We start from the raw sequence: 26,535 nt of genomic DNA on the forward strand, positions 1-26,535 counted from the left end.
CGTGGTACTTTTATCTTCCCATAAAGGTTCTACCTAAAAACTTTACAGAAGTAAATGGAAGAGGTTTATTTTGTGGACTCATCAGAAAACATATTGATCTCTTTTCAGCCCCTGTACATAGTCTCCTTGAATTTTTAGCAAAAATTTTCAATGAAGGAGCTAACTCAACCATTACAGTTCAATTAGCAGCCTTCTCTAATTTTCACATTGGATTTGAAAACTCCACCCTGGCTTCATCTGAACTGTGTAAAGCCTTCTTGAGAGGTACCCTTCTTTTGAGATCTGCTTATAAAGATCCAGCTCCTCCATGGGACTTATTTGGTACTGCAGGCCTTGATTCACTCTCCTTTTGAACCAACAGCAAAATGTGATCTGAAATTTCCGACCTGGAAGACTCTCTTTTTGGTAGCCGTCACCTCTGCTAGAAGGATTTCAGAATTTCAAGCATTGTTTTCTAAACCTCCCTACTTGATTTTTTCACAGGGATAGAGTAACTTTACGAACTAATCCTTCTTTCTTTACTAAGGTGGTGTCAAAGTCTAACATCAACCAGTCCATTAATCTACCAGTTTTTTTCCTAAATTTGCAAACATGTGTGTTGCACTTGTTGAATGTTCAGTTATGTTTTTACTTACCTAGAACAAAATAAATTAGAAAGACAGATCAATTTTTTTGTCTCCTTTGCAGTGTCTAAATTGGGTAAAACAGTTCCAAAGGTAACTTTAGCCAGACGGCTGACTGTATATCATTTGTCTACAGTAAGTTAGGTCTGTCCTTAACAAAACCTTTGAGCCCATTCAACTAGGTCCATGGCAACTTCTTCAGTGTTTCTGTCTAGGGCTTCCATATGTGAGGTTGCAATTTGGGCCAATCATTATACCTTTGTTACTCATTACAGACTGGGTCTGGCTGGAGGAGAAGAGCAGCCTTTGGCTCAGCTGTGCTCAGGAATATCCTTCCTTAGAATCCACCCAGGATTTTAGGTAGCTGAGGGCTCTTCCATCTGTTGAGGAGTGTTTGAAAATTGACGACATCAGATAAAGAAGTTATGTACTTACCATAACGTTCTGTCTGTGTTGTCCATTTTCTTTGTTCCTCAACTTTGCTTCCACCAACCCCCGACCTTTTTAACAATTGACTTCTGGAAGAACGAGAACGCCACTGATGTTCATCGTGTTTCACTGTTGCAGTCATTACACTTGGGTTATCCTGCTGGCAGGCTACCCGCAGTCGGCCCGAATTCCAAAGTCCTGGTCCGGCATCGGTTGCTGTCGCCTCTTCCCTGACGTCAGTGCACCAGGGGTATAAAAGATGCAGCCAACGCCATTTTCTTCAGTCTTTCTTGCCGTGCGGTGCCCGAAGCAAAAGCAGTTCGCAAGTGTAGGTTGGCCGACTCCTGAGATTTTCGAAATCGAATTTCAGATCTGAAGTCTTCATTAAAGCTAAGTACCCCATTGGGGAAACTTTTTTCTTGCTCCAGACCGATGTCAGAAAAAGTTAACAGTTGTATTTCTTGTGGGAAGCAAATACCTCATAAAGATTTTCATTCTTACTGTATTCCTTGCCTGGGCCCTGACCATGACGTTGCTAGCTGTCGGTTTTGTGCAAGATTTAACCAACGCACTATTAAGCGTCGGTACGGTTTTGCCTTTCATTACTTTGGCCGAAGAATTAATTATATAATGCCGTCAGAACAGCCGACGACCAGAATTTATAAAAAGCGCAAGGAAAAGGACAGGCATCCAAGGTCCAAAACCGACGACGAGGCCTCCGCTAGGCCAGTTGCCGGTTCTCAGTGAGGCGCTTTCGCAGCCCCTCACACCTGCTACCTCAGAGCCACAGGCTGCTTCTGACTCCCACGTGAAGACAACTAGGCCTCTGGATACTCAAGGTATTGGACACTCAGAAACTATTCCCTCAGATGGGTCCAGAGCCGCTGAGCAGGCATTGGCTTCTGAGGGTGTTTTCAGACCTACACAGTTATATGTCAAGCCAACCTCAGCTTCCAAGGCAAAGTCTAAAACAACTTTAAAGACAAAGAAACAAGTACAGCATTCTCCTGGACAGACTTCCATGCCTAAGAAACAGATGCTTAAAATGGCCGAAGACCTAATTACTTTGATCAGGGGTTCCCATCCCCCTCCTGATAAGAGGCCTAGGCAAGACACAGAATATGACTCTTCAGGTTTCCATTGCCTCTGACTCCTCTTCAGAACAGGGATACTCTCTTCCTCCATATGAGGATTCTGATGCTGAAGAATCTATTCCTTCAGCCTCTCCTCCTGAGGATTATTCTTGTGGGGAAACCCTGCATACCATGAGGAAGCATTTTCACTGGGGGAGCCAAGATTACTCAGAATCTATGAAAAGGCTCAGAGACTTTCTTTTACTACCTCAGCACAGACCTCTTGCTATTCCACCTGTTCTAGACATTGTAGATGATGTATTTTCAGAGTCAGGCCTGTCTCTTGACTCTTCACCCCCTGCACCTGTTAAGCCAGACAGATACTACAGGGTTCCAGATTCTCATAAATTTCTATATAAAAACCCTGCTGCTGACCCAGAAACTATTTCTCAGGGTCCCAAAGGGGTCAAGGCTTCCACTGCAAAAAACCCTGTACCTTCTGATAGGGATTCTAGAGCACTGGACAGATGGGGTGAAAAAAAGTTTGCACTTCTGCTACCTTGGCTGTAAGGGCTTTAAATTGTCAGTTTCATATGCTTAAATATCAGCAATACTTAATGTCACTGCTAAAACAGAAAATGTTGACAAATTCTGAATGTTCTGAAAACAAGGAAATGCAGGACTTATTGCATGCAGCTGAACAAGTGGGAAAGCATACTTTGCAATGTGGTTTTGATTCACTGGAGGCGTCTTGCAGGGCCGCTGCTACAGGTTCTGTCATTAGAAGGCATGCTTGGTTAAAGGAACAGAATCTGCCTGATCATGTTAAAGCAAAATGATTGGATGCTGCATTACAGCATGATACTTTGTTTGGTGTTAAGGCAGAAGAGGTGTTGAAGAAAATGGATGATAAAGCAAAATCTACGCAAGCAGTTAAGGATGTCTTACAGGTACAGCCACCCAGATGTAGCAGGACCTGGCCTTCTATGAATTGGTCCTTTCCAGTGTCAGACAGGCCACAAAGAGGCAGATACAGACGCCCTAGAGGCAGATCCCAGCCCCAAGGCTCATACTGGCCTAAACAATGGGGTGCTTCTACCTCCAAAAGTGGAAAAGACAAATCACAGCCATATAGGAAACAGTCCCAATGACTTTCCTCTGCCAATGCCAAGCTCTTATCTTTTGGCAGCACCCTTAGGGGGAAAACTAGCACTTTTTTCACAAAATTGGCACATGACCACCCAGGGCAAATGGGTCTTGAATATAGTGTCTCAGGGCTACAGGTTCCACTACCACACTCTTCCAAAGACAAAAGGTATGCCAGACCTGCCACACAATCAATGGGCAGAGGCACAAAAGCAAGTTTCATTCCTCATGGACATGAGGGCTATTCAGCGAGTACCACAGCAAGAACAGGGACAAGGATTTTGCTCAAGACTTTTCTTGGTACCCAGAAAGGACAAAGCCTGGAGACCAATACTGGACCTGTCTATTCTAAACACTTTTCTGGATGTTCCAGAATTCAAAATGTTGACTCTGCAGCAGCTTCTGCCCATGCTGGGCAAGAAGGCTTGGCTTGTAACTTTGGACCAAAGAGAGGCATACCTCCATGTCCCAATTAGACAATCTTGCAGAAGATACCTCAGATGCATAGCTGGCTCAATGCACTACCAATTCTCTGCACTGCCCTTTGGCTTATCTACTCCGCCCAGGGTCTTCACAAAATGCCTGGCACCAGTAATCGCATTTTGCAGACAAAGAGGAATCCAAATATATCCTTACTTTGTCAACTGCCTTATTCAAGCAGAGAACAAGGACATGCTTCTGAAGCATCTGGCATTTGTAAAAAGTCTACTAATTTGCCTGGGGTACACAGTAAACGAAAAGAAATCAAAACTGGTACCCTCTCAAGAGATAATATTCTTGGGTGCAAGCTTAAGTACAACTGCCCAGATGGCTTATCTCACGCCAGACAAACAAAGGCAACTGACTTCTTACTTCGAAAAGATGGCAACAAAGACCCAGTTATCTGCAAGAAAAATTCTGCAGGCTTTGGGCTTCATGGCATCCTGCATTCTGCTAATTCCATATGCAAGACTGCATATGAGGAAGCTACAATGGTATCTAAAAAGTGTTTGGACTCAACATTGCCATAACCTGGAAACATTAATTACCCTCATTCCCTGCCTGCAACAGGAGTTTCGATGGTGGGCACAGGCCTGTCACCTCAACAAGGGACAGCCATTCACTTTACCCACAGCCAGGCAGACACTAACAACAAATGCATCAGATTATGCCTGGGGGGCCCACATGGCAGGAAAATGTATTCAGGGCACATGGCTGGCAAGCCAAATGCATCTTCATATCAATCAAAAAGAGATGCTAGCTGTGCAGAATGCCCTGACAGCCTTCAAGGATCTACTTCATCCAGGTCAACTGCTGATAAAAACGGACAATACTACAGTCATGTGGTACATAGACAAGCAAGGAGGCACACATTCCTACCCCCTCTGCAGACAAGACAAGCCATGACTTTGTGGAACACAGCATTAACTTATCAAGTACACCTGCAGGCACAATTCCTACCTGGAAAGACAAATACTCTGGCAGACGAACTAAGCAGAAACCTCATGGATCCTCACGAGTGGAAACTAGATCCACAAATCTTCAGCATGATAACAAGGAAATGGGGATGCCCAGACATAGATCTGTTTGCCACCCCTCACAACTGCCAACTACAGAGATTCTGCACAAGGACTTATCACAAACAAGCATGGAAAGTGGATGCTCTATCATTCAGCTGGAAAACCCGTACAGTATATGCCTTTCCTCCACTACCTCTTCTCCCCAAGGTACTCCTAAAGGTCAGACAAGAGAAGCCAAAAATGATACTCATTGCCCCAGACTGGCCACGCCAGCACTGGTATCCAATCCTAAGGAGCTTGTCTCAAGGCCCAGCCTGGACATTACCTCAAATTCCTCATTTACTGACCAAACAAAACAATCAGATCCTGCACAGCCAACTCAGAACCCTAAATCTGGCCGCATGGTGGATAATATAACCATTCAGAACACACCTCTCTCTAAAGCAGTTATGGATGTTATTTTGGAGGCCAGGAGGCCCAGCACCAGAAAATCCTATGCAGAAAAATGGAAGAGATTCTGTGCTTGGAACCAGGCACAAGGAATTGACACGCATGTACCAAATATTCCTCAGATTTTACAATACCTAACTGAGATGCTGGACAAAGGCCTATCCTTCTCATCAATTAAGATCCATGCCTCTGCCATTTCAGCTCATTACGGACCCACCTATTTTTTCTCATTCACTGCTAAGGCAGTACCTCAGAGGGGCCAACAACATAAGACCTCCAAGGAGAGCGCCAATACCTGCATGGGACCTCAAATTTGTATTGGAAAAGCTCTCACTGCCTCCTTTTGAGCCAGCCAATACAGCTGACATAAAATACTTATCATGGAAAACAGCTCTGCTCCTAGCAATAACCTCAGCAAGAAGAGTCTCAGAGTTACAGGCACTAATGGCTGTGGAACCTTTTATTATTTTCCATCCTGACAGGGTTTCTCTAAGGACAAACCCAACATTTATGCCTAAGGTAGTGTCCAGTGTGGCTCTTAAACAAACCATTCATCTGCCTACCTTTTATCCAAACCCACAGAATAAAGGGGAAAGACTTCTGCATTCTTTGGACATACACAGACAGCTACGCTTCTACTCGGACAAAACTAAATCTTTCAGAAAGACTGAGCAACTCTTAGTGGCATATGCTGCAGGATCGCAAGGAAAAGCTATTTCAAAGCAGACTATTTCAAAATGGATAGGCCACTGCATTCGTTTCTGGTATTCACAACATTGCAAATCAGTGCCTAAGGGCATTAGGCCACATTCAACCAGAGCAGCAGCCACTTTAGCAGCCTTCCTCAGAGGAGTACCAACCAGGGATATTTTGGAGGCTGCAACTTGGACTTCAGTGCACACTTATACAAAGCACTACCACTTACCTCTTTACTCTAAATCCGGAGCATGCTTTGCCACTGCAGTTCTGCAGGGCCTCATAGCCACTCCTAATTCTATTTAGGCCCAGCCTCCCAACCTCAGCTTTGAGATTCAACCCAAGTGTAATGACTGCAACTGTGAAACACGAACATAGTACAGTTGTGTACCTACCATAAATGTAGATGTTCGAGTCTATTCACTGTTGCAGTCCAGGTTACCTTCCCACCATCCCCCTTTCATTGCTGGGACTTATCTGTACTTCTCTATTCTATACAACCTATGTGGTGTATTTGCTTGTAGATGAAGATAATATTTATGTTAGCGCATGCTTTTTTATGAGCAGAATTTTTAGCCTACCCTTTTGGGGGCACCTGACATCTGGGGCAAGAAAAACTGAAGAAAATGGCGCCGGCTACATCTTTTATACCCCTGGCGCACTGATGTCAGGGAAGAGGCGACAGCAACCGACGCCAGACCAGGACTTTGGAATTCGGGCCGACTGCAGGTAGCCTGCCAGCAGGATAACCCAAGTGTAATGACTGCAACAGTGAATACACACGAACATCTACATTTATGGTAGGTACACAACTGTACTTTCCTTATGCTGACCTTCAGATAATGCCTTCTTCTACCAGGGATATTATGATAATATTTCTTACATTATATAAACCAGCAAACAACATCTGAGGTATGTTAGGGGTATGGGTAAGGGAGGAGCTCTAGAGCTTTTAAGTGGCCACGAGCTAAAGTAATGGCTGAGTTGGATATAAGGGTTGGATCTGAACCCAATTGTTGAGAAAGAATGAAAATGGACAACACAAATAGAACATTATGATAAGTACATAACTTTTTTTTTCTCAACATCAAGATTCACCAAGAAAACTGATGTTTATTTACAGTCTGGTTATTTTTGGGTCATCATTATTTTATTAATATTTTCATATTTTACCCACCCTTCTAGAAAACCACATTTATGCATACCTATCAATTTTGGTAACATCTTTGCCATTCTCTTTGGTAATGTAGATATGAACACTTTATAATCATAGTTTAAATTTTAAGCAAGTCTGTATGAAGACAGATCTGAAAGGTCTTTAACCTGTTTAAGTAATACAACCTGCACCGATTTCTTCAAAAATGTTTTCTTGTCACCCTCCCCTTTTAAAATTTTGTTAAACAAAGCCTTTTAGATCTATAACACTTTTTCTGTCCTAACTTCCAAATTTTCAAAGGGCCACTATGTGCACCTGGAGACATTGATGCTGATTGATTATACATAACTATCTATTCATATTATTTATTGTCATATCTATTGCCGTATATCTCCATGCCTCCACTGAAAATGGGCTCTTACCCATTTGGACTTTCCCAGTAATCAAATGTCAATGAATAAATAAATAAAATAATATCTTCATTTTGCTGGTATTAATTGTTGAGCCTCATCTTCCCCTATTATTGTTATATCTAAGCCTTCCTGTTAGCTATGCCTATGCATTTATGCAAATTTCTTTTCATAAAATTTCCAACATATATTCATTTCCTCCTCAGAATCCCTGCTCCGGCGCTGTTATTAAAAAAAAAAAAAAAAGAGCTTCTTAATGTCAACCTTTCCGTATTTGTGCATATTGTCCAAGTACTCCAGTATTTGGTCTACTCCTCTGCACTTGTTTCTGTAGTACTACTTGAAGAGTCCCCTTCTTCTCCCATATTTTAATATTTAACAACCCCTCTTAATTATTCATGTTACTTGCTTCCCTTGTCTCTTTCTCTGTTATTTCTACCACACTTTTAAAGTTTGATTTTGTTTTTTTCCCACACAATTGCTATCCCTTTTGTAGTAATTGCCATCTTCCCTAATAACATTATAATCATCTTTATTCCTTAAATTCCTGTCTTTAGCAGGTAAGTAAAAACATTGTCTTATATTTACATCATCCCACGTCTTTATCTTAGTTTTTCATTAGTGTGTGATATGATAAAGTTACTAGATAGGTCTCAAATTTTTCAATTAAATGTACATGCCCCTGTGGAATACTGCTTCTATCCAGTATAACAACCCAGATTTGTCTGAGCTCAAACTGCTAAATTCACATCATCAGTGCAAAATATTGTCATGTACTTTAGAAATCTACCTCTTTTTGTTGTATTTGCACTTCTTGGTCCCCCTTATAAAACGTGATTATTGCAGATCAGGTTCCAGTTTCCACCCTTAAATATTTCCTTCTGGAAGCTAATTATTTTTTCCCAAATTCTCCTAAGCTCCTTGACAGTAGTTTTAGGTGGAATACAGATGCATGCCAGTGTAATCCTCCTCCACTGCCAGTAACTCCTTGTTGCAACAAGGCTACCATTATTTTCCATTTTCCGTCTTCTGTCACTATTGGAGCCCCTGTTACTGCCTTTTTCTTTTGTCCTTGATGCGCTACTTAAATATTGTACTGTATGAATTGTTCCAACTGATTCCATTTATTTATTTTTAGTTTACTACTTCCCTTTTGTAATGATTCCCCTCTAGTTTTTTTATCTCCTTGACAACGTTCTGTTAGCAGTTAATTTATATTTTGATTTCCATTTCGTAACTTACCACGTCTAGGGAATTTGGTTTCCATTTCCCAGCTCAAGAAATCATTTCCATACTTAAAGTAAGTTGTTCCCCCAGCATTTCTAACAAAGTACCCTGTATGTAATTCCTAAAATCTGTCAGCTTATTACATTAACAAAAAACATGCTCCCAGGTACCCCTCTCTTTCCCATTGTATTACCAGCAATTACTGTCTACCTGTGTTGACCAGAAAGTTAATTTACATCCTGTCTTTTTATGAGAAGAATAGATGATCATCTGGTACATACCTTAAAACGTATTTGGGTAAATGAGGGATTGGTTTCCAAAGATAAAAGATTTGAGGACTTTAAACCAACCATCATAGTCCTTTTTTGAAGGACAGTGAAGGTGTCACTGTCAAAGCAGATGAGCTCTGTAGTTTGAACCTGACATCCAGGGACAGATTCTGTTTTGGTTGTGTACTTCTGGTTGTCCCGAATTAGTGCCACTTCAATCCACCCTTGTTCTTTTGTAGTAGTATTCTATGATGCTTTGAAAGAAATAATTGGAAGGTAGGTGTGTGTGTGTGTGTGTGTGTGTGTGTGTGTGTGTGTGTGTGTGTGTGTGTGTGTGTGTGTGTGTGTGTGTGTATGTGTGTTGAGCCTTTCAAAGGGTTGGAGGTCCTTACTAACTTGGGAAGAGAAAGTAATGAAAATCCTTTGCCAGTGTTAGTTGATAATTGATTATGTACTACATATTAATCAGCTAAAAGAAGCTTCTCTCAAAGTTATTTTTATTTTTTTATTTTTTCTTTATAGATTTTGCTCCCTGCTGTTTACTGACTATAATATATTTTCTCTGTAAACTGGCCCATTTGTTCCCCATCACTAGGGCAAGAACCAGCTAAGAGTGATCGTCATTGAAGCAGACATCAGGGGTGGTTTGGGTTTTCTGCCTTTTTGTTTTCCTTACCGGACACCATATTCAAGCTTGTTTGCGATCAAGGGGCTTGCATGCAATAGGCCTTTCCGATGCATGCCACACCTCCTTGTGATGTTATCAGTTGGCCCTGACCTCCCACCTTTGAAGGTACAAAGGTCTGTGTAATCCCCTATCTTCACCAGGGATTCCACCACAGAAGATGTGCTTACCAGCACAAGGTACTTCTACTGAATAGAGGCAAGCAGGTGTAAGCCTCTTCATTCCTGCCCCCTCCCCTTCTCCAACTTCAACAGGTGCCTGAGCTGTTAATCAAATTCTGGTACCCTTGGCTGTAGTCAGGGCTTTATTCCTGTCCCTCCCACCATGCCAGTAGACCTGGCCCTCCCAAGTTATTTTTTGTGGTCAGAATTCGATTCCTCTATGCCAAGAAGCCTCTTGTCTCCAAGGATATTTTGTTAAGGCAAGTGCTTACTTTTTCCATAGATATTGAGTCTTTGAATTGGATTGAATGGAAGGATAAAAACAAATTGTTGGAGTCTGCTTTTTGTGCTGACCTTGCCCTTTGTGTAAAATACTGCTTATTTGTATTTTTCCTAGTATAGTGTTGTTCAACATATGAACTAGCAAAAGGACTTGCTCATACTTATGTTTTTAGAAGAAGTAATTCTATTTCTTAATTGTTTAATAGGATCAAGAAGGAAAGCCAAAGGCAGCTAATGTTTTTGATAATAAAGATGGCACCTACACTGTATCATATGTCCCAGACAAGACAGGTCGCTACACTATTATTATTAAGTATGGAGGTGATGAGATTCCATCCTCACCGTACCGTGTTCGTGCAGGAGCTACAGGAGATGCCAGCAAGTGCTTTGCATCTGGTGAGTATCACAGTTTTGTTATGGCATCACTAAAGGTTAGCGATATCACTGCACAAGCAGATCTCAAATCTAGCATGTTAAAAGGATGAGCTAAGAATAGTCTGATATAACAGTGTGGGCTTTGAATCCACAAGGGCTATTTGTTCTTTTCAAAATGATATACCATTTCCTGCATTGTCTGTAAAATGAGACCATTCCATTGGTGTTAATTGGGGAGGGGGGCAGATTTGATGAGAATGTTATGAGTTTTTGTTCAGAGCTTGTTTTCTTTCTTTTTTTTTTTTTTTTTTTTTTTTTGAATGAGCTATGTAATGGTTGACTAACAATGACTGGATATGTTAAAAGTGATGTATAATGTTTGCAGCTACAGTTGTCACACGGTTTGGAATGTATAACATTTGCAACTGAGATTGTGTTGCTATGGTTTATAGTCATTTATATAAATGTAAATTGTCCTCTGCCATACATAATTTAATAAAGATGTTTCTTGTTTAAAAAAACAAAATAAAACTTGTTTTCATATTTTTCACTTAAATTATGGCACTGGGAAATTACTTTAAGTTAGTTGCAGTTGTATTTCCCAGCAAGCAGTCATTGTGTAAATGGCAAGTAGTCTACATTGTATAATTATATACCAGAGTCACGTGCAGAGTGTTTTAGTTGTGATTTTGTTTGAGCCTTATTTATTTATTTATTTATTTATTTACATTTGGTAACCGGGTAGTGTCCGCTTGGACAAAAACATAGCCCGTTTTCGAAGGAGACCCAGGGAGAAAAGCTCCCGAGTAACATTACAATATTTTTAATAAAATATGCATGTTACAGTGCATAATGATTGCTAAGAAATTTACATAATTACCGTAGTACAGTATAGACAAGTTAATAACAGATGATATAAAGCAAAGTCAGAAAATCAATCAAAATGAAGTACGAGTCAAAAAAATCAGTCAGTCAAATCGAATTAAAATAGTCTTGTATATCTAATAGGAGTGGATGCCTTCTCTGTAAAATCCAGGACTAATGATGCCTGTATTTAGGACTTCTTGGCACTCTAGATTTTCCACGCCTGCTGTTTCTCCTTCCCTCATCCCATAATGTGACAGTGACAGATCCTCCTTCTAGATCTTCGTTAGTGCACTTTCTCAACATCAGTCACCTAATAGCCTCAGGCTGCTAGAGAATTTATTGCATTATGCTTGGTGTCCACTCACAAATTCTCAGGTTATAAATATTTATTTTATATTTAATCTGTATCTCCTTTGGTAATCTTGCTTTCTGCTTCTTTTTTGGAGAACTTGAGATGTTCTTCGTGTTTCACTATTGCAGTCATTACATTTGGGTTATCCTGCTGGCAGGTTGCTCTCAGTCGGCCTGAATTCCAAAGTCTTAGGTCCTGCGTCGGTTGCTTTCGCCTCTTCCCTGACATCAGGTCGTCAGGGGTATAAAAGATGCAGCCGACGCCATTTTCTTCAGTCTTTCTTGCCGTGCGGTGCCCGAAGCAGAAGCAGTTTGCAAGTGCCGGTCGGCCGACTCCTGAGATTTTCGTGTTCGAGTTTCAGATCCGAAGTCTTCATTAAAAGCTAAGTACCCCATTGGGGAAACTTTTTTCTTGCTCCAGACCGATGTCAGAAAAAGTTAATAATTGTATTTCTTGTGGGAAGCAAATACCTCATAAGGACTTTCATTCTTACTGTATTCCTTGCCTAGGCCCTGACCACGACGTTTCTAGTTGTCAGTTTTGTGCTAGATTTAACCAATGCACTATTAAGTGTTGGTACGATTTTGCATTAAGCTACTTTGGGTGAAGATTTAATTATACAATGTCGTCAGATAGCCATCCGACTACTGGAGTTCACAAAAACGCAAAGAAAAAGAAAAAGACAGGCAACCAAGGTCCAAAACCGACGACAAAGCTTCTCCTGAGCAAGTCGTTGGTTCGCCGGTTCTCAGTGAGGCGCTTTCGCAGCCTCTGACGCCCGCTACTTTAGAGTCGCAGGCCACTACCGACTCCCACGTGGAGTCAACCAGGCTGCTGGAAACTCAAGGTATTGGACCCTCGGAGATTGTTCCCTCAGATGGGTCTGGAGCCTCTGAGCAGGCATCGGCTTCTGAGGGTGTATTCAGACCTAAACATTTATATGTTAAACCGACTTCAAAGACAAAGACTAAAACACCTTTAAAGGCAAAGAAACAAGTTCACCAGCCACATAGACAGGCCTCCATGCCCAAAAAACAGATGCTCAAAATGGCCGAAGACTTAATTACCTTGATCAGGGGTTCCCATCCCCCTCCTGATAAGAGGCCTAGGCAAGAGACAGACTATGAATCTTCAGATCAGGTTTCCATTTCTTCTGTTTCTTTTTCTTATCAGGAATATTCTCTTCCCCCCTATGAGGATTCTGATGCTGAAGAATCAATTCCTTCAACTTCTCCGGCTGAGGACTACTTTTTTGGTGAAACCTTGCATGCCATGAGAGAGCACTTCCACTGGGACAGCCAAGATTTTTCAGAATCTAAGAAGAGGCTCAGATACTTCCTTTTACTACCTCAACACATACCTCTAGCTATTCCACCTGTGTTAGACATTGTAGATCATGTGTTCTCAGAGTCTAGTCTGACCCCCTGACTCCTTACCTCAAGTTCCTGTTAAGCCGGACAGATACTACAGGGTCACTGGCTCTCATAAATTTCTTTTCAAAAACCCTACACCAGACTCAGAAACTATTTCTCAGGGTCCCAAAGGGGTCAAGGCTTCCACTGCAAAAAACCCTACCCCCTCTGACAGGGATTTTAGGGCACTGGATAGATGGGGAAAAAAGATTTACACATCTGCTACTTCAGCTATAAGGGCCTTAAATTGCCAGTTTCATATGCTCAAATATCAGCAATATATCATGACACTGCTTAAACAGAAAATTATGGTAAATTCTGAATGTGCAGAAAACAAAAAAACGCAGGATTTATTGCATGCAGCTGAACAAGTTGGAAAGCATACTTTGCAATGTGGTTTTGATTCTCTGGAGGCCTCCTGCAGGGCCGCTGTTATGGGTTCTGTCATTAGGAGGCATGCTTGGTTAAAGGAACAAAATCTGCCTGATCATGTTAAAGCAAAATTATTAGATGCTTCATTACAACATTATACCTTGTTTGGTGTTAAGGCAGAAGAGGTGTTAAAGAAAATGGGAGACAAAGCTTAATCTATGCAAACGGTCAAAGATTTCTTACAGGTACAGCCACCTAGATTTAGCAGACACTGGCCTACAAAGATATGGTCCTTTCCAGTCTCAGACAGACCTCAAAGGGGCAGATACAGACGCCCTAGAGGCAGATCACAGCTGCAAGGTTCCTACAGGTCTAAGCAATGGGGTGCTTCTACCTCCAAAGGTGGAGAAGACAAATCACAACCATACAGGAAACAGTCCCAATGACTTCCCCCTGCCTGCACCAAGCACTTATCTTCTGGCGGCACCCTTAGGGGGAAAACGAGCACTTCTTTCTCAAAATTGGCACATTATAACCCAGGACAAATGGGTTCTAGACATAGTGTCACAAGGCTACAAGTTTCACTTGCATACCCTGCCAGGGGCAAACGGTTGGCCAGACCTGCCAAAAAATCAATGGGCAGAGGCTTAAAAACAAGTCGCAGCTCTCATGGACATGAGGGCTATTCAACAAGTGCCACAGGAAGAGCAGGGCAAGGATTTTACTCAAGACTGTTCTTGGTACCCAGAAAGGACAAAGCATGGAGACCAATACTGGACCTATCTATTTTAAACACTTTCCTGGATATACCAAAATTCAAGATGTTGACCTTGCAGCAGCTTCTGCCCATGCTGGGCAGCAAGGCTTGGCTCGTGACTTTAGACCTAAATGAGGCATATCTGCATGTCCCAATCAGACAATCATGCAGAAGATAACTCAGATTCAAGGCTGGCTCAAAGCATTACCTATTCTCTGCACTCCCCTTTGGCTTATCTGCTGCACCCAGGGTCTTCACAAAGTGTCTGGCACCAGTAATTGCTTACTGCAGACAATGAGGAGTACAAATATATCCTTACTTGGACGACTGCCTCATACAAGCAGAGAACAAGGACATTCTACTTCAGCATCTGATGTTTGTGAAAAGACTTTTAACGTGCCTAGGGTACACAGTCAACAAAAAGAAATCAAAACTAGTAGCCTCTCAAGAAATAATATTCCTGAGTGCAAGTTTAAATACAACTGCCCAGATGGCTTATCTCACTCCAGACAAACAAAGACAACTGACTACCTATTTCAAGGAAATGGCAACAGAGGCCCAGTTATCTGTAAGAAAAATTCTGCAGGCTTTGGGCTTCATGGCATCCTGCATCTTACTAATTCCATATGCAAGACTGCATATGAGGAAAATTCAATGGTACCTAAAAAGTGTCTGGATACAACATTGCCAGAGCCTGGAAACAATGATTACTCTCATTCCCTGCCTACAACAGGAGTTTCGATGGTGGGCAAAGGCTTGTCACCAAATCAAGGGACAGCCATTCTCACTACCCCCAGCCAGGCAGAGCCTAACGATGGATGCTTCAGATTATGCGTGGGGGGCACACATGGCAGGAAGAGGTATTCAGGGCACCTGGTCCACAAACCAAAAGCATCTACATATCAATCAAAAAGAGATGCTAGCTGTTCAAAATGCCCTGACAGCCTTCAAGGACCTACTTCATCCGGGACAACTACTGATAAAGACAGACAGCACCACGGTCATGTGGTACATAAGCAGGGGGGCACTCATTCTTACACCCTTTGCAGACAAGCCATGGCTTTATGGGACACAGCATTGACTTACCAAGTTCATCTACATGCACAATTCCTGCCAGGAAAGGAAAATACTCTGGCAGACGAACTAAGCAGAAACCTCATGGATCCCCACAAGTGGCACCTGGATCCACAAGTCTTCAGCATGATAACAAAAAAATGGGGATGCCCGGACATAGATCTATTTGCCTCCCCTCACAACAATCAACTAAAAAGATTCTGCACAAGGACCTATCACAGACAAGCTTGGAAAGTGGACGCCTTATCTTTCAATTGGACAAACCCATCAGTATATGCCTTTCCTCCACTGCCTCTCCTCCCCAAGGTACTCCTGAAGGTCAGACAGGAGAAACCAAAAATTATTCTGATTGCCCCAGATTGGCCACGCCAGTACTGGTATCCAAGCTTAAGGAACTTGTCCCAATGCCCAGCCTTGACCCTACCTCGAATACCTCATCTACAGTCACAGCAAAACAATCAAATTCTGCACAGCCAACTCAGGACCCTAAACCTGGCAGCATGGCGGATAATGTAGCCATACAAACCACACCTCTCAGTAAAGCTGTGATGTATGTCATTTTAGAAGCCAGAAGGCCTAGTACTAGAAAATCCTATGCTGGGAAATGGAAGAGATTTTGTGCTTGGAACCAAGCTCAAGGAACTGATACAGCTGTCCCAAATATTCCTTAGATTTTGCAATACTTAACTGAGATGCTGGACAAAGGCCTATCTTTTTCATCAATTAAAATCCATGCCTCTGCCATTTTGGCTCATTACAATACAGAGCCACCACTCTTTTCTCATCCTTTATTAAGGCAGTACCTCAGAGGATCCAAAAACTTAAGGCCTCCAAGGAGAATGCCAATGCCTGCATGAGACCTCAACTATGTCTTGGAAAAACTCACTTTACCTCCTTTTGAGCCAGCTGCTACTGCGGATATAAAGTTCTTATCTTGGAAAACAACTCTGCTCCTAGCAATAACTTCTGCAAGACGAGTTTCAGAGCTACAGGCTCTCATGGCTATGGAACCCTTTATCATTTTTTTATCCAGACAGGGTCTCTCTGAGAACAAACCCTACATTTATGCCTAAGGTGGTATCCAGTGTAGCCCTTAACCAAACTATTCATTTGCCAACTTTTTATCCAAATCCACAGAACATGGGGGAGAAAATTCTGCATTCTTTGGACATACACAGACAACTTAGATTCTACTTGGACAAAACTAAAGTTTTCAGAAAGACAGAACAATTACTAGTGGCATATGCCGCAGCATCACAAGGAAAGGCTATCTCCAAGCAGACTATTTCAAAGTGGATAGGTCACTGCATTCCTTTCTGCTGTTCACAGCATGGCAAACCAGTGCCTAAGGGCATTAGGCCACATTCAACCAGAGCTGCAGCCACTTCTGCAGCTTTTCTAAGGGGAGTACCAACCAAAGACATTTTAGAGGCTGCTACTTGGAGTTCAGTACATACATTTGCAAAACATTACAATCTACATCTTTACTCTAAATCCAGGGCAGGCTTTGCCACTGCAGTTCTTCAGGGCCTCATAGCCGCTCCTAATGCTGTTTAGCTCCAGCCCCCCAAGCATAGCGTTGGGACTCATCCCAAATGTAATGACTGCAACAGTGAAACACGAAGAACATAGTACAGTTGTGTACACTTACCATAAATGTAGATGTTCGAGTATTTACTGTTGCAATCCAGGTTACCCACCCGCCATCCCCCTTATTTTTGCTGGAACTTATCTTTACTTCTCTAATCTATACAACCTAGGTGATGTATTTGCTTATAGATGAAGGTAAAGCTTATTTTGGTGCATGTATGTTTTATTTATATATTTTTAGCCTACCCTTTTGGGGGCACCTGACATCTGGGACAAGAAAAACTGAAGAAAATGGCGTTGGCTGCATCTTTTATACCCCTGACGACCTGACGTCAGGGAAGAGGTGACAGCAGCCGACGCAAGACCCAAGACTTTGGAATTCAGGCCGACTGAGGGCAATCTGCCAGCAGGATAACCCAAATGTAATGACTGCAACAGTGAATACACTCGAACATCTACATTTATGGTAAGTGTACACAACTGTACATTTCTTCACTTTCTCTTCCGTATTTCTCTCTTCTTTTCCTGCTGTGGTTATTTGCTTGGCTTGCTTAGTGAATCTGGAACTTTGCTGTCTTGTTTTGCTTAAGTGGAGCAGGGGGTTTATAATTTTCCCTGCAGGGAAAGATCCCTCCATAAGACTCTTTTTTTTTTTTTGTTTGGGTGGGAGTCACCTTCATCATAGTTACAGCATCTTTAAAGGATTTTACTTCAGCCACCCAGTGGCAGTGAAGGGAACAGCTTAGACTTCTTCCTTGGCATCAGCTGACTCCTCATTGATCTAGAGTTCTGCTTCTTCCTCAGCCTTGAGGAATTTAGGTGCTACGTCCTTGTCCTGCTTATCTGTTCCCAAGGCTATGAAGAAAGCAGAGAGGCACTGGCATCTACATTCACTACAGGAGGTGACCATTCAGACTGTGGAGACTCCTACTATAGAAGGACTGTCCTGCTGGTGGCAGACTGTATGGTCTGCTGTTCATCTTTCTGGGCAAGTTGATTTGCTGGTTTCTTTCTCACTCCTGGCACCATATCCATATGAGTTGTTGCTGTACAGGGAGGTCAGAATTATTACAAAGGCATCAGCACCAGGGAAAGCTTAAAAAAGGTAGAACATGAGTTAATGGAAGGTTGGCAAGAACAGGACATACTGACTAGTTTTGTTCATACAAAGCCATCTTTATCGTCATTTGCTCTGTCATATTCAGTCATTCCTTGTTTTCATAAGGTAGGAATTCTAACAGTGGCATGGTACGTTAGATAATACTTCTGTGAAATTTTGTGCGGGCATCAGAGTATTTCTTATCCAGATGCAGCGGCTGTACTCTTCTCCTCTGGTGGTCTGTAACATACCTCTCAACTGTCCAGATTTGTGCCTCATATTTTTGGTCTGTTTTGCATAAAATATGTGGTTTTTTGAGTTTCAGAATCCATATCTTTCAGGAAATGCATGCTAACACAAATACTGTTATTCTAGCAACTTTTTAAGTTTAGAAAAGCAATATTTAAAATCTGTCCCTATTTTTTGGCCTTTGTTTCCCCCATTATTTTAGGCTTTGTCCAGATTTCTTGCTGTAAGAGGCTGAGAGCTATGCTCTGTATCCTGAAGGTTCAATGCTGTTGCAAATATTTGTAACTTTTAAAATAGCTATTATCTTAACCACCAAAATTCTTGCAGTGTTCATCTTGTAGGTCTCCACTGACCCCTTCCTCAAGCAGGTGTTAAGAGCTAAATTATGCTTCTGTTCCTTGTAAGAATCTGTTACAAAAGCTCTGAAGTGTAAAATATTTCACTTTGTTCTGGATAGTTAACTTTGAAGTTTGTTCCAGTTAGTTTTCCTTTTCATTACTGTCTCTCATTTTCATTTCTTTGGGTTAGTTCATAGGTGTTTACTAGGCTAACAACTACAAGGGTTGTTTTAAGTCTAGCCATGTATCCCAAATCTGTGACAAGTTCTGATACCCTTGATAAGTGTAAGCATGGGCCTGGGAGATAAACAGTTTACAGATTACCTGTGTCTTTTAGAGAAATACAGTAGATGCCAAACCAGGGATGAATTTCCAGTGTCCCATCCAATTGTCCAAGTTGCACTTGAATTGAGTTAGGGAGAAACTCTGCTTCACATGGATGGGGAGCCTGATGTTCTTCGTCTTTCACTGTTGCAGTCATCACATTTGGGTTATCCCTGCCAGGGTTCATAGGTAGGTACTAGGCTAGCGGCCCAAGGGCCTACGTAAGCCTAGCCAACAAGGTTCCCTGGCTTACGCCACCCACGAAAGTTATTTTCGAGCAGAGACACAGAAGTGATCCCCGGGGTGTATTTCCTGTTTCCCATCCACTCATCAAGATTTTTCTTGAAGAGTGCTAATGAAGAACTTTGCTTCACATAGATGGGTAGCCTATCCCTCCAGCATGTCCTGTTTGTTGTGGTGACAAGGTTTAGGTCCTTAGAGCATGTAGCTTGGAGGGATTGGGATTTCTTTAGGTGTAGCATGTCCAACAGCTCTGGGTTTGACATAGCTTTATATGTTAGGCAGAGATCACCTCGGAATAGGCGATATGCTGTGGAGTAAAGGTGGAGTTTTTTCAGGCGGTCAGTGTAGGGCATTTGTTTGAGGTCAGTAATCCTCTTTGTGAGGTACTTCTGTGGCCTTTCCAGCTGCTGCAGATGTCTTGTGAGGTACATTCCAAAAGGGACGTTGTACTCTATAATGGGTCTAATGAGTGTCGAGTAGAGGGGAACAATGACCTCTTTTTTACTGGATGAGAAACTTTTTATGATGAGGTGTGCCATGTAGTAGGACTTCCTGACTACTGTGGCGATGTGACTATCAAAGGAGAGACTACTGTCCACCTGGGTCCCAAGGTCTCTTATCACGCATTCGGTGTTATGTAGATTGCTGCCTATGTGGTAGTTCATGGGTACAGAGTTTTTACCAAAGGGGATGACACTGCACTTTTTGGCATTGATTGGTAGCCCTCAGCCGACCCGAATACCAGAGGCGTAGTATTTCTGCGTCGGTTGCTGTTGCTTCAGGACTGACGTCAGGTTGTCAGTAGTATAAAGTAAGGCAGCTGATGCCATTACATCAGTTTTTCTTGCCCTAACCTGTCAGGAGCCCCCAAGTAGGAGCCAGGTTCTGGTGGAAGAACCCCACCAGTAGAAAGTAAATACCAATATGCCCCTTGTAAGGAAAGAGAAGAAAGGGGGATGGAGGGAGGAAAACCAGGCCTGCAACAGTGAATACACTCGAACATCTACATTTATGGTATGTGTACACAACTGTACTATGTTCTTTGTGTTTCACTGTTGCAATCATCACATTTGGGTTGATTCCCAAAGCTGAGGAAGTGGGTGGAGGTAGTCAAGGAAACTAGGGGCTGGCTAGGATGTCCTGCAAGACTGCAGAGGCAAACACTGCCCTGGATTTGGAGAAGAGAGGCAGCTGGTAATGTTTGGTAAAAGTGTGAACAGATGTTCAGGTGGCAGCCTCCAGGATGTCCCTGGGTGGGGACTCTTCTGAGGAAAGCTACAGAGGTAGAGGCTGCTCTGGTCCTGACCACCTTGGGGGGGGGGAGACTTTCCATGTTGTTTGTAGCAGAAATGAATGCAGTCTGCTATCCATTTGGAAATGGTTTGTTTAGAGATAGCTTTGCCTTCTGCCCCTGTAGCAAAGCTAACCAGCAATTGATCAGACTTTCTGAAGGATTTAGTTCTGTCTAGATAGAATCTAAGCTGTCTGTGCACATCTTGAGAGTGCAGGATCCTTCCCCCTTGTTCTGGGGATTAAGAAAAAGGTGGGCAAATGAATGGATCGGTTGAGATCGGTTGACAGCAACTGACCCAAAAATACTACGCCTCTGGTATTCGGGCCGGCCGAGGGCTACCCTGGCAGGGATAACCCAAATGTGATGACTGCAACAGTGAATACACTCGAACATCTACATTTATGGTAAGTGTACACAGCTGTACTTTCCATAGATGGGGTAGTCTCTAGGATATATACCTATCTTTCCAGTAGGTCCTGTTAATATCACAGGCAAGATTTATTTTTTTAGAATGGGTAATTATGTTTTGTGGATGTGCAGGAGGTCCATCAGAGTGGAGTCTGACAATGCCCTGTATTCCAGACATAGATCTCCCCTCAAAAGTCTGTAGGAGACGATATACCTCTGTGGATGTTCCAGTTGTTGGATATTCCTGGTTAGGTACATACCAAAGGGGGCATTGTATTCAATGATAGGTCTGATGAATGTTGAATACAGTGGAACAATGACTTCCACGGACTTAGATGCCATACCTTTAGGGAAAAAACATAGCTTGGGTGAAAAGTAACCAAGAAAAAGACAAAACCAACCACCTCCTGGAAGCGAGAGGAAAGCCCAAATAAACAGTCAGTGGAGTGTAGAACCACGAACATTTATTAAATCCACTTCAGAATTGGTAAGGGCTTTCATCCTGACAAGTATAGGACTTTATCAAAACCAAAGTGCCTCCCACCTTGCAATAGCTAAATTGCGCAACACTAATTAAACAATCAAGAATTAAAGTGATGTCCATAAAAACAGCCTAAACAAGCCCATAAGAACCATAGTTGACTAGTAAAAATATATAAAAGTGAAACACTGTGTGATAATAACCAATTACTAAAACTATCTCAATAGAAATTATACTCTATGTGAAAATATGTTATAAAATAGATGCCCTATCCCTTAAAATCGGCATCAATGATATATGTTCATACATTCCTGGGCGGTGTTGGCATTAAAAATTAACTGCCATGTAAACTCATTCTTGTATGTTTCATTAGACCAATTGCCACCACTAATATTTTTCTTAATAATCTCCAGAATACCAAATTAAAACCATTGTAGGCATCACAAGAAAGTGTATGATTGTATAGGGCATTGTTGTTATTGTGGGTTTCTGTGGCATAAAGATGTTCATAAATTCTTTTACAGAGACCTTTCTGTTTTACCCACGTAAAACCCGTTACAGCCCTGACAAACACAAACATATACTAAACCTATAGTGTCACAGTTCCCCCCTGCTAAATTAACTGTCTGAAGGGGATTACCTGTCAAGATGTCTATTGCTTTCAAAAGAAAGGAACACCATTTACAGGAACCACAGCTCATTTTTCCCTTAGTGACAGTGTGAAGTAGTAAATGGGTGTTCAAATAGGAACTTCAAGTTGTGTCCTACCTTGTGAGTGAAAAGTGGCTTATTGCCCAATTTACTATACAATTCACTGTTGCATTCCAGTATCACCCAATTTTTTGTCAAGATGTCTTTAACTTTCTGTCCAAAGGAACCAAAATAAGTGACCATAGAGTGAGAAAAGTTTTGATTATTTGTTCGTGGCCCTTTATTATTAGCAAAACCTTGTTCAAGCAAGGGAACAAACCTTGTGCCCCAACCTTCTAGGACTTCCATACCAATCTGGAATTGGCTGCTAGAATGTTTAAAGATGCGACTTGAGTTTTAATATTTTGGTCTGAGGAAGCTGATGTAATCCGTGAAAGCGCTTACCTTGTTGTGTTGCTATTAAAGAGTGCTGTGCTGGAACCAGTTTGCCTTTTTCCTTCACTATTTTGCTGTTTGCTATATTGGTTCCCTTATCGGTTCAGAGGTTTGTTCTGACTTTACTTCCATACCAATCTCCTGGATCCATTTTTCAGGGTAGCCCCTGGCCACAAACATATTGATAAGGTTACCAAGCTCAATCTTAAAATGAGAGGGCGTAGAACACATTCAAGCACCTCTGATCATCTGACCCCTTACGATGTTCCTCTTCACAAAATGTGGATGATTACTATCATAAGAGAACAAGGAGCTGTGGTTCCTGTAAATACTGTTTCTTTGTTTTGAAAGCAACAGACATTTTGATAGGTAATCCCCTTCAGAGAATTAATTTAGCGGGGGGGGGGGGGGGGAGCTGTGACAGTACAGGTTTAGTATATGTTTGACAGGGCTGTAATGTGTTTTACGTGGGTAAAACCGAAAGGTCTCTATGTAAAAGAATTTATAAACACCTTTATACCATAGAAACCCACAATAACAACAATGCCCTATACAAATACACACTTTCTTGTGATGCCTACAATGGTTTTAAGTTTGGTATTCTGGAGATTATTAAGAAAAATATTAGGGATGGCAATTGGTCTAATGAAATATATGAGTGAGTTTAGATGGCAGTTAATTCTTTAATGCCAACACCCCTCCAGGAATGAATGAACATATATCACTGATGCCGATTTTAAGGGATAGGGCATCTATTTTATAACATATTTTAACATAGAGTATAATTTCTATGAGATAGTTTTATAATTGTTGATCATCACACACTCAGTGTTTCACTTGTATATATTTTTACTAGCCAGCTATGGTTCTTATGGGCTTGTTTAAGGCTGTTTTTATGGATATCACTTTAATTCTTGATTGTTGAATTAGTGTTGAGCTATTTAACTGTTGCAAGTTGGCAGGCACTTTGGTTTTGATAAAGTCCTGTACTTGCAGGACAAAAGCACTTACCAAGTCTGAAGTGGTTTTAATAAATCTTAGTGGATCTACACTACACTGACTGTTTATCTGGGCTTTCCTCTCGCTTCCAGCAGGTGGTTTTCTGTTTTTTTAGATGCCATACCTTTCTTTATACGTTGCTCAACATAGGATGATTTCTTCACCACTGTAGACACATGATGGTCAAAGGTTCGATTACTATTTATTTGTGTCCGTAAGTCTATGACTCCTGAGTCAACTCTAAGGGGTGTGTTGTCAATATGATAGATGTTCTTCATGTTGCACTGTTGCAGTCATGACCTGTGGATTATCCCTGCTGTGGTAGCCCTCAGTCAGCCCAAATACCCGAATCAATGTTTTTTGCATCGGCTGCAGTCGCCTGTAGTCTGACCTCAGGTCGTCAGTGCTATAAAGCAAGTCATTACCCCAGTCTTTCTTGCCATGGAACCCGTAGCAGAAGCAGTTTGCATGAGTGCAGGTCAGTTGCTACCAGAAGTTGAATTTCAGCTGAAAACGTCTAAAGTTAAGTACCCCATTTGGGAACCTTTTTTCTTGCACTAACTGATGTCCGAAAAAGTTAACAATTGTCTTGCCTGTGGAAAGCAGATCCCACATCAAGACTTCCATTGTTACTGCGTCACTTGTTAAGGTCCAGACCAAGATGTCCCCCGTTGCCGGTTTTGTGCCCTCTTTAATGCGAGAACCATTCGCTGTAGAGATAAAGATAGAGACAGACCACACAAGGCTAAGCCTTCTGATGATGCTACCGCTTAGCAGATTGTCAGTTCTCCGGAATTCAGTGAGGCGCTTTCACAGCCCCTGATGCCCGATTCGATATCTATGCAGGCCTCTACCGAGACCCATTCGGAGCCTGCTGTGCCGCAGAAATCTTCGTCTTCCGAGCCTCTGGCTGTCTCTGCCTCGGTTGGGTCCGGAGCCGGGACGCAGGCACTGGCTTCCGAGGAGGCCTTTTGCACTACTGAATTTAGATAGAAACCGACATCTTCTCTTCCGACTACCATTTCTCTCAGACCGATGGATTCTCTCAGGCCTAGAAGCCAAGCCAGTCCTAGGAAATCTGCTTCTAGCCACCATCTTGCTACTGCTCTACCATCCCAAGCACAAATGCTGAAAATGGTGGGGGATCTCATTCCCCTTATCCGGGGTACTCAGGCCACAACTTCTAAATGGAAGAGGCACCCTTCTCCAGAAGTTATGACAGAAGGGGAATCTGACTATTCAGTTTTTGAAGAAGAACAGCATCCCTTAACTGCTGATGGGGATTCAGATGCAGAGGAATCCATCCCTTATGCCTCCCTTCCAGAGAACCTTTCCTTTGGGGAAACCCTTCACTCCCTCAGGGAACATTTTCAATGGAATCTCAGGATTTCCCACAGTCTAAGAAAAGGCTTAGACAGTTTCTGGACCTGCCCCAGCACAGACCCCTGGCCATCCCCCCTATTTTAGAAGTGGTGGACAATGTCTTCCATGAATCCAACTTAGCCCCTGACACCCTCCCTTCTGCACCCAGTAAACCTGACAGGTACTACAGAGTACCGGATTCTCACAAATACCTGTACAGAAATCCTGCTGCAGACCCAGAGGTCATTACACAGGGACCTAAAGGAGCTAAGACTAATTCTGGCAAGAATCCTCTTCCTTCTGACAAGAACTCCAGAGCTCTGGACAGATGGGACAAAAATGTATACACCTCTGCAACCGTAGCTGTCAAAGCAGTCAATTTTCAGTTCTATATGTTGAAATGTCAACAACACACTCTGGAACTATTAAAACAGAAAATTGCTTCCTTTCCTGACTGCCAATTCAAAAGAGTTGGCAGATTTACTGCACTCTGCTTGTCAAGTGGCCAAACACTCATTACAATGCGGATATGATGCCTTAGAAGCCTCTAGCAGGGCAGCAGTGACAGGATCTGTTATTAGGAGACATGCATGGATGAAGGAACAAGCTCCCCCTGATCATGTCAAGTCTAAGCTTATTGATGCACCCCTAGGTTAGGAGCTGTTGTTTGGGGAAAAAGCAGAAGAGGTGCTTAAAAGGTGGAAGACCAAGCAAAATCTATGGAAATAGTAAAAAATTTCTTTCAGGTTGAACCTCCCAGGTTCAGCAGGAACTTTCCCTCTAAGCACTGGGACTTCCCTGCACCTAGTAGACAGGGCCAAGGTAAGCCTCGCAGGGAGAGACCATCCAGGCCCCTTTCCCAGATGCAACAGAGGACCAAACAGTGGAATACTTCCATCTCTAAGGCAGAGAGTATTAAAGCCAACCTTCTACGGCAAAGACTCCTGATGACCCCCCCCTCCCCCCTCTGCCCTCCCTTCCCTCACCAGAAACTCGGAGAAAGGCTCTCCCTCTTCAAAGACAATTGGCTTTCTGTAACAAAGAACCAGTGTGTCCTATGGATCATTTTTCAGGGATACAAATTCTCTTTCAGCGAACTCCCAATTCAAAGAGGGTACCCAGACTTACCTCCAAATCAGTGGCAGAGGCATTGAAACAGTTACAAACTTTCATATCCCAGGGGGCAGTGGAACCTGTCTCCCCAGATCAAACAGGCTAAGGATTTTATTCCAGACTATTCCTTGTTCCCAGAAAGTAGGGCACTTGGCACCCCATCCTGGATCTATCAATTCTGAACACCTCCCTGGTGGTCCCCAGATTCAAAATGCTAACTTTGCAGCAGCTGCTGCCTATGCTAACAAAAAATGCCTGGCTAGTGACCCTAGACCTAAAAGATGCGTACCTCCACATCCCCATCAGGGAATTGTGCAGGAAATTCCTGCACTTCAGAGCAGGCTCACAACATTTTCAGTTCTCTGCGTTGCCCTTTGGCTTATCTATTGCACCCAGAGTATTCACCAAATGCTTGGTCCCGGCTGTAGCATTCTGCAATGAAATATACAGATTTACCCTTACCTGGGCGACTGCCTCATTCCGGCAGAGTGCAAAGAAAAGCTGCTCCAAGACCTTCTCTTTGTCAAATCGCTCCTAACTTCCCTAGGGTTCACCATCAACGAGAAGAAATCAAGGCAAAATCCAACCAGGAAGATCATTTTCTTGGGAGCTCTGCTAGACACAGCATCCCAAA

The 26,535-nt window shown here is 42.5% G+C and overlaps 1 protein-coding gene across 3 annotated transcripts in view; it reads left to right on the forward strand.

Moving 5' to 3' along the window:
- FLNB (filamin B) overlaps positions 1 to 26,535 on the forward strand; it is a 4,683,119-nt gene that overhangs the window by 3,689,929 nt on the left and 966,655 nt on the right. For all 3 annotated transcript variants that reach the window (XM_044078790.1, XM_044078788.1, XM_044078789.1), the window contains exon 29: positions 10,313 to 10,502. In XM_044078790.1, coding sequence (XP_043934725.1) covers positions 10,313 to 10,502 — 190 coding nt within the window. The remainder of the gene's footprint in view (positions 1 to 10,312; positions 10,503 to 26,535) is intronic.

Source organism: Protopterus annectens, chromosome 7.part1 (genome assembly GCF_019279795.1).
Source record: "Protopterus annectens isolate FY-2018-M chromosome 7.part1, PAN1.0, whole genome shotgun sequence".
NCBI classification, from domain to species: Eukaryota; Metazoa; Chordata; order Ceratodontiformes; family Protopteridae; genus Protopterus; species Protopterus annectens.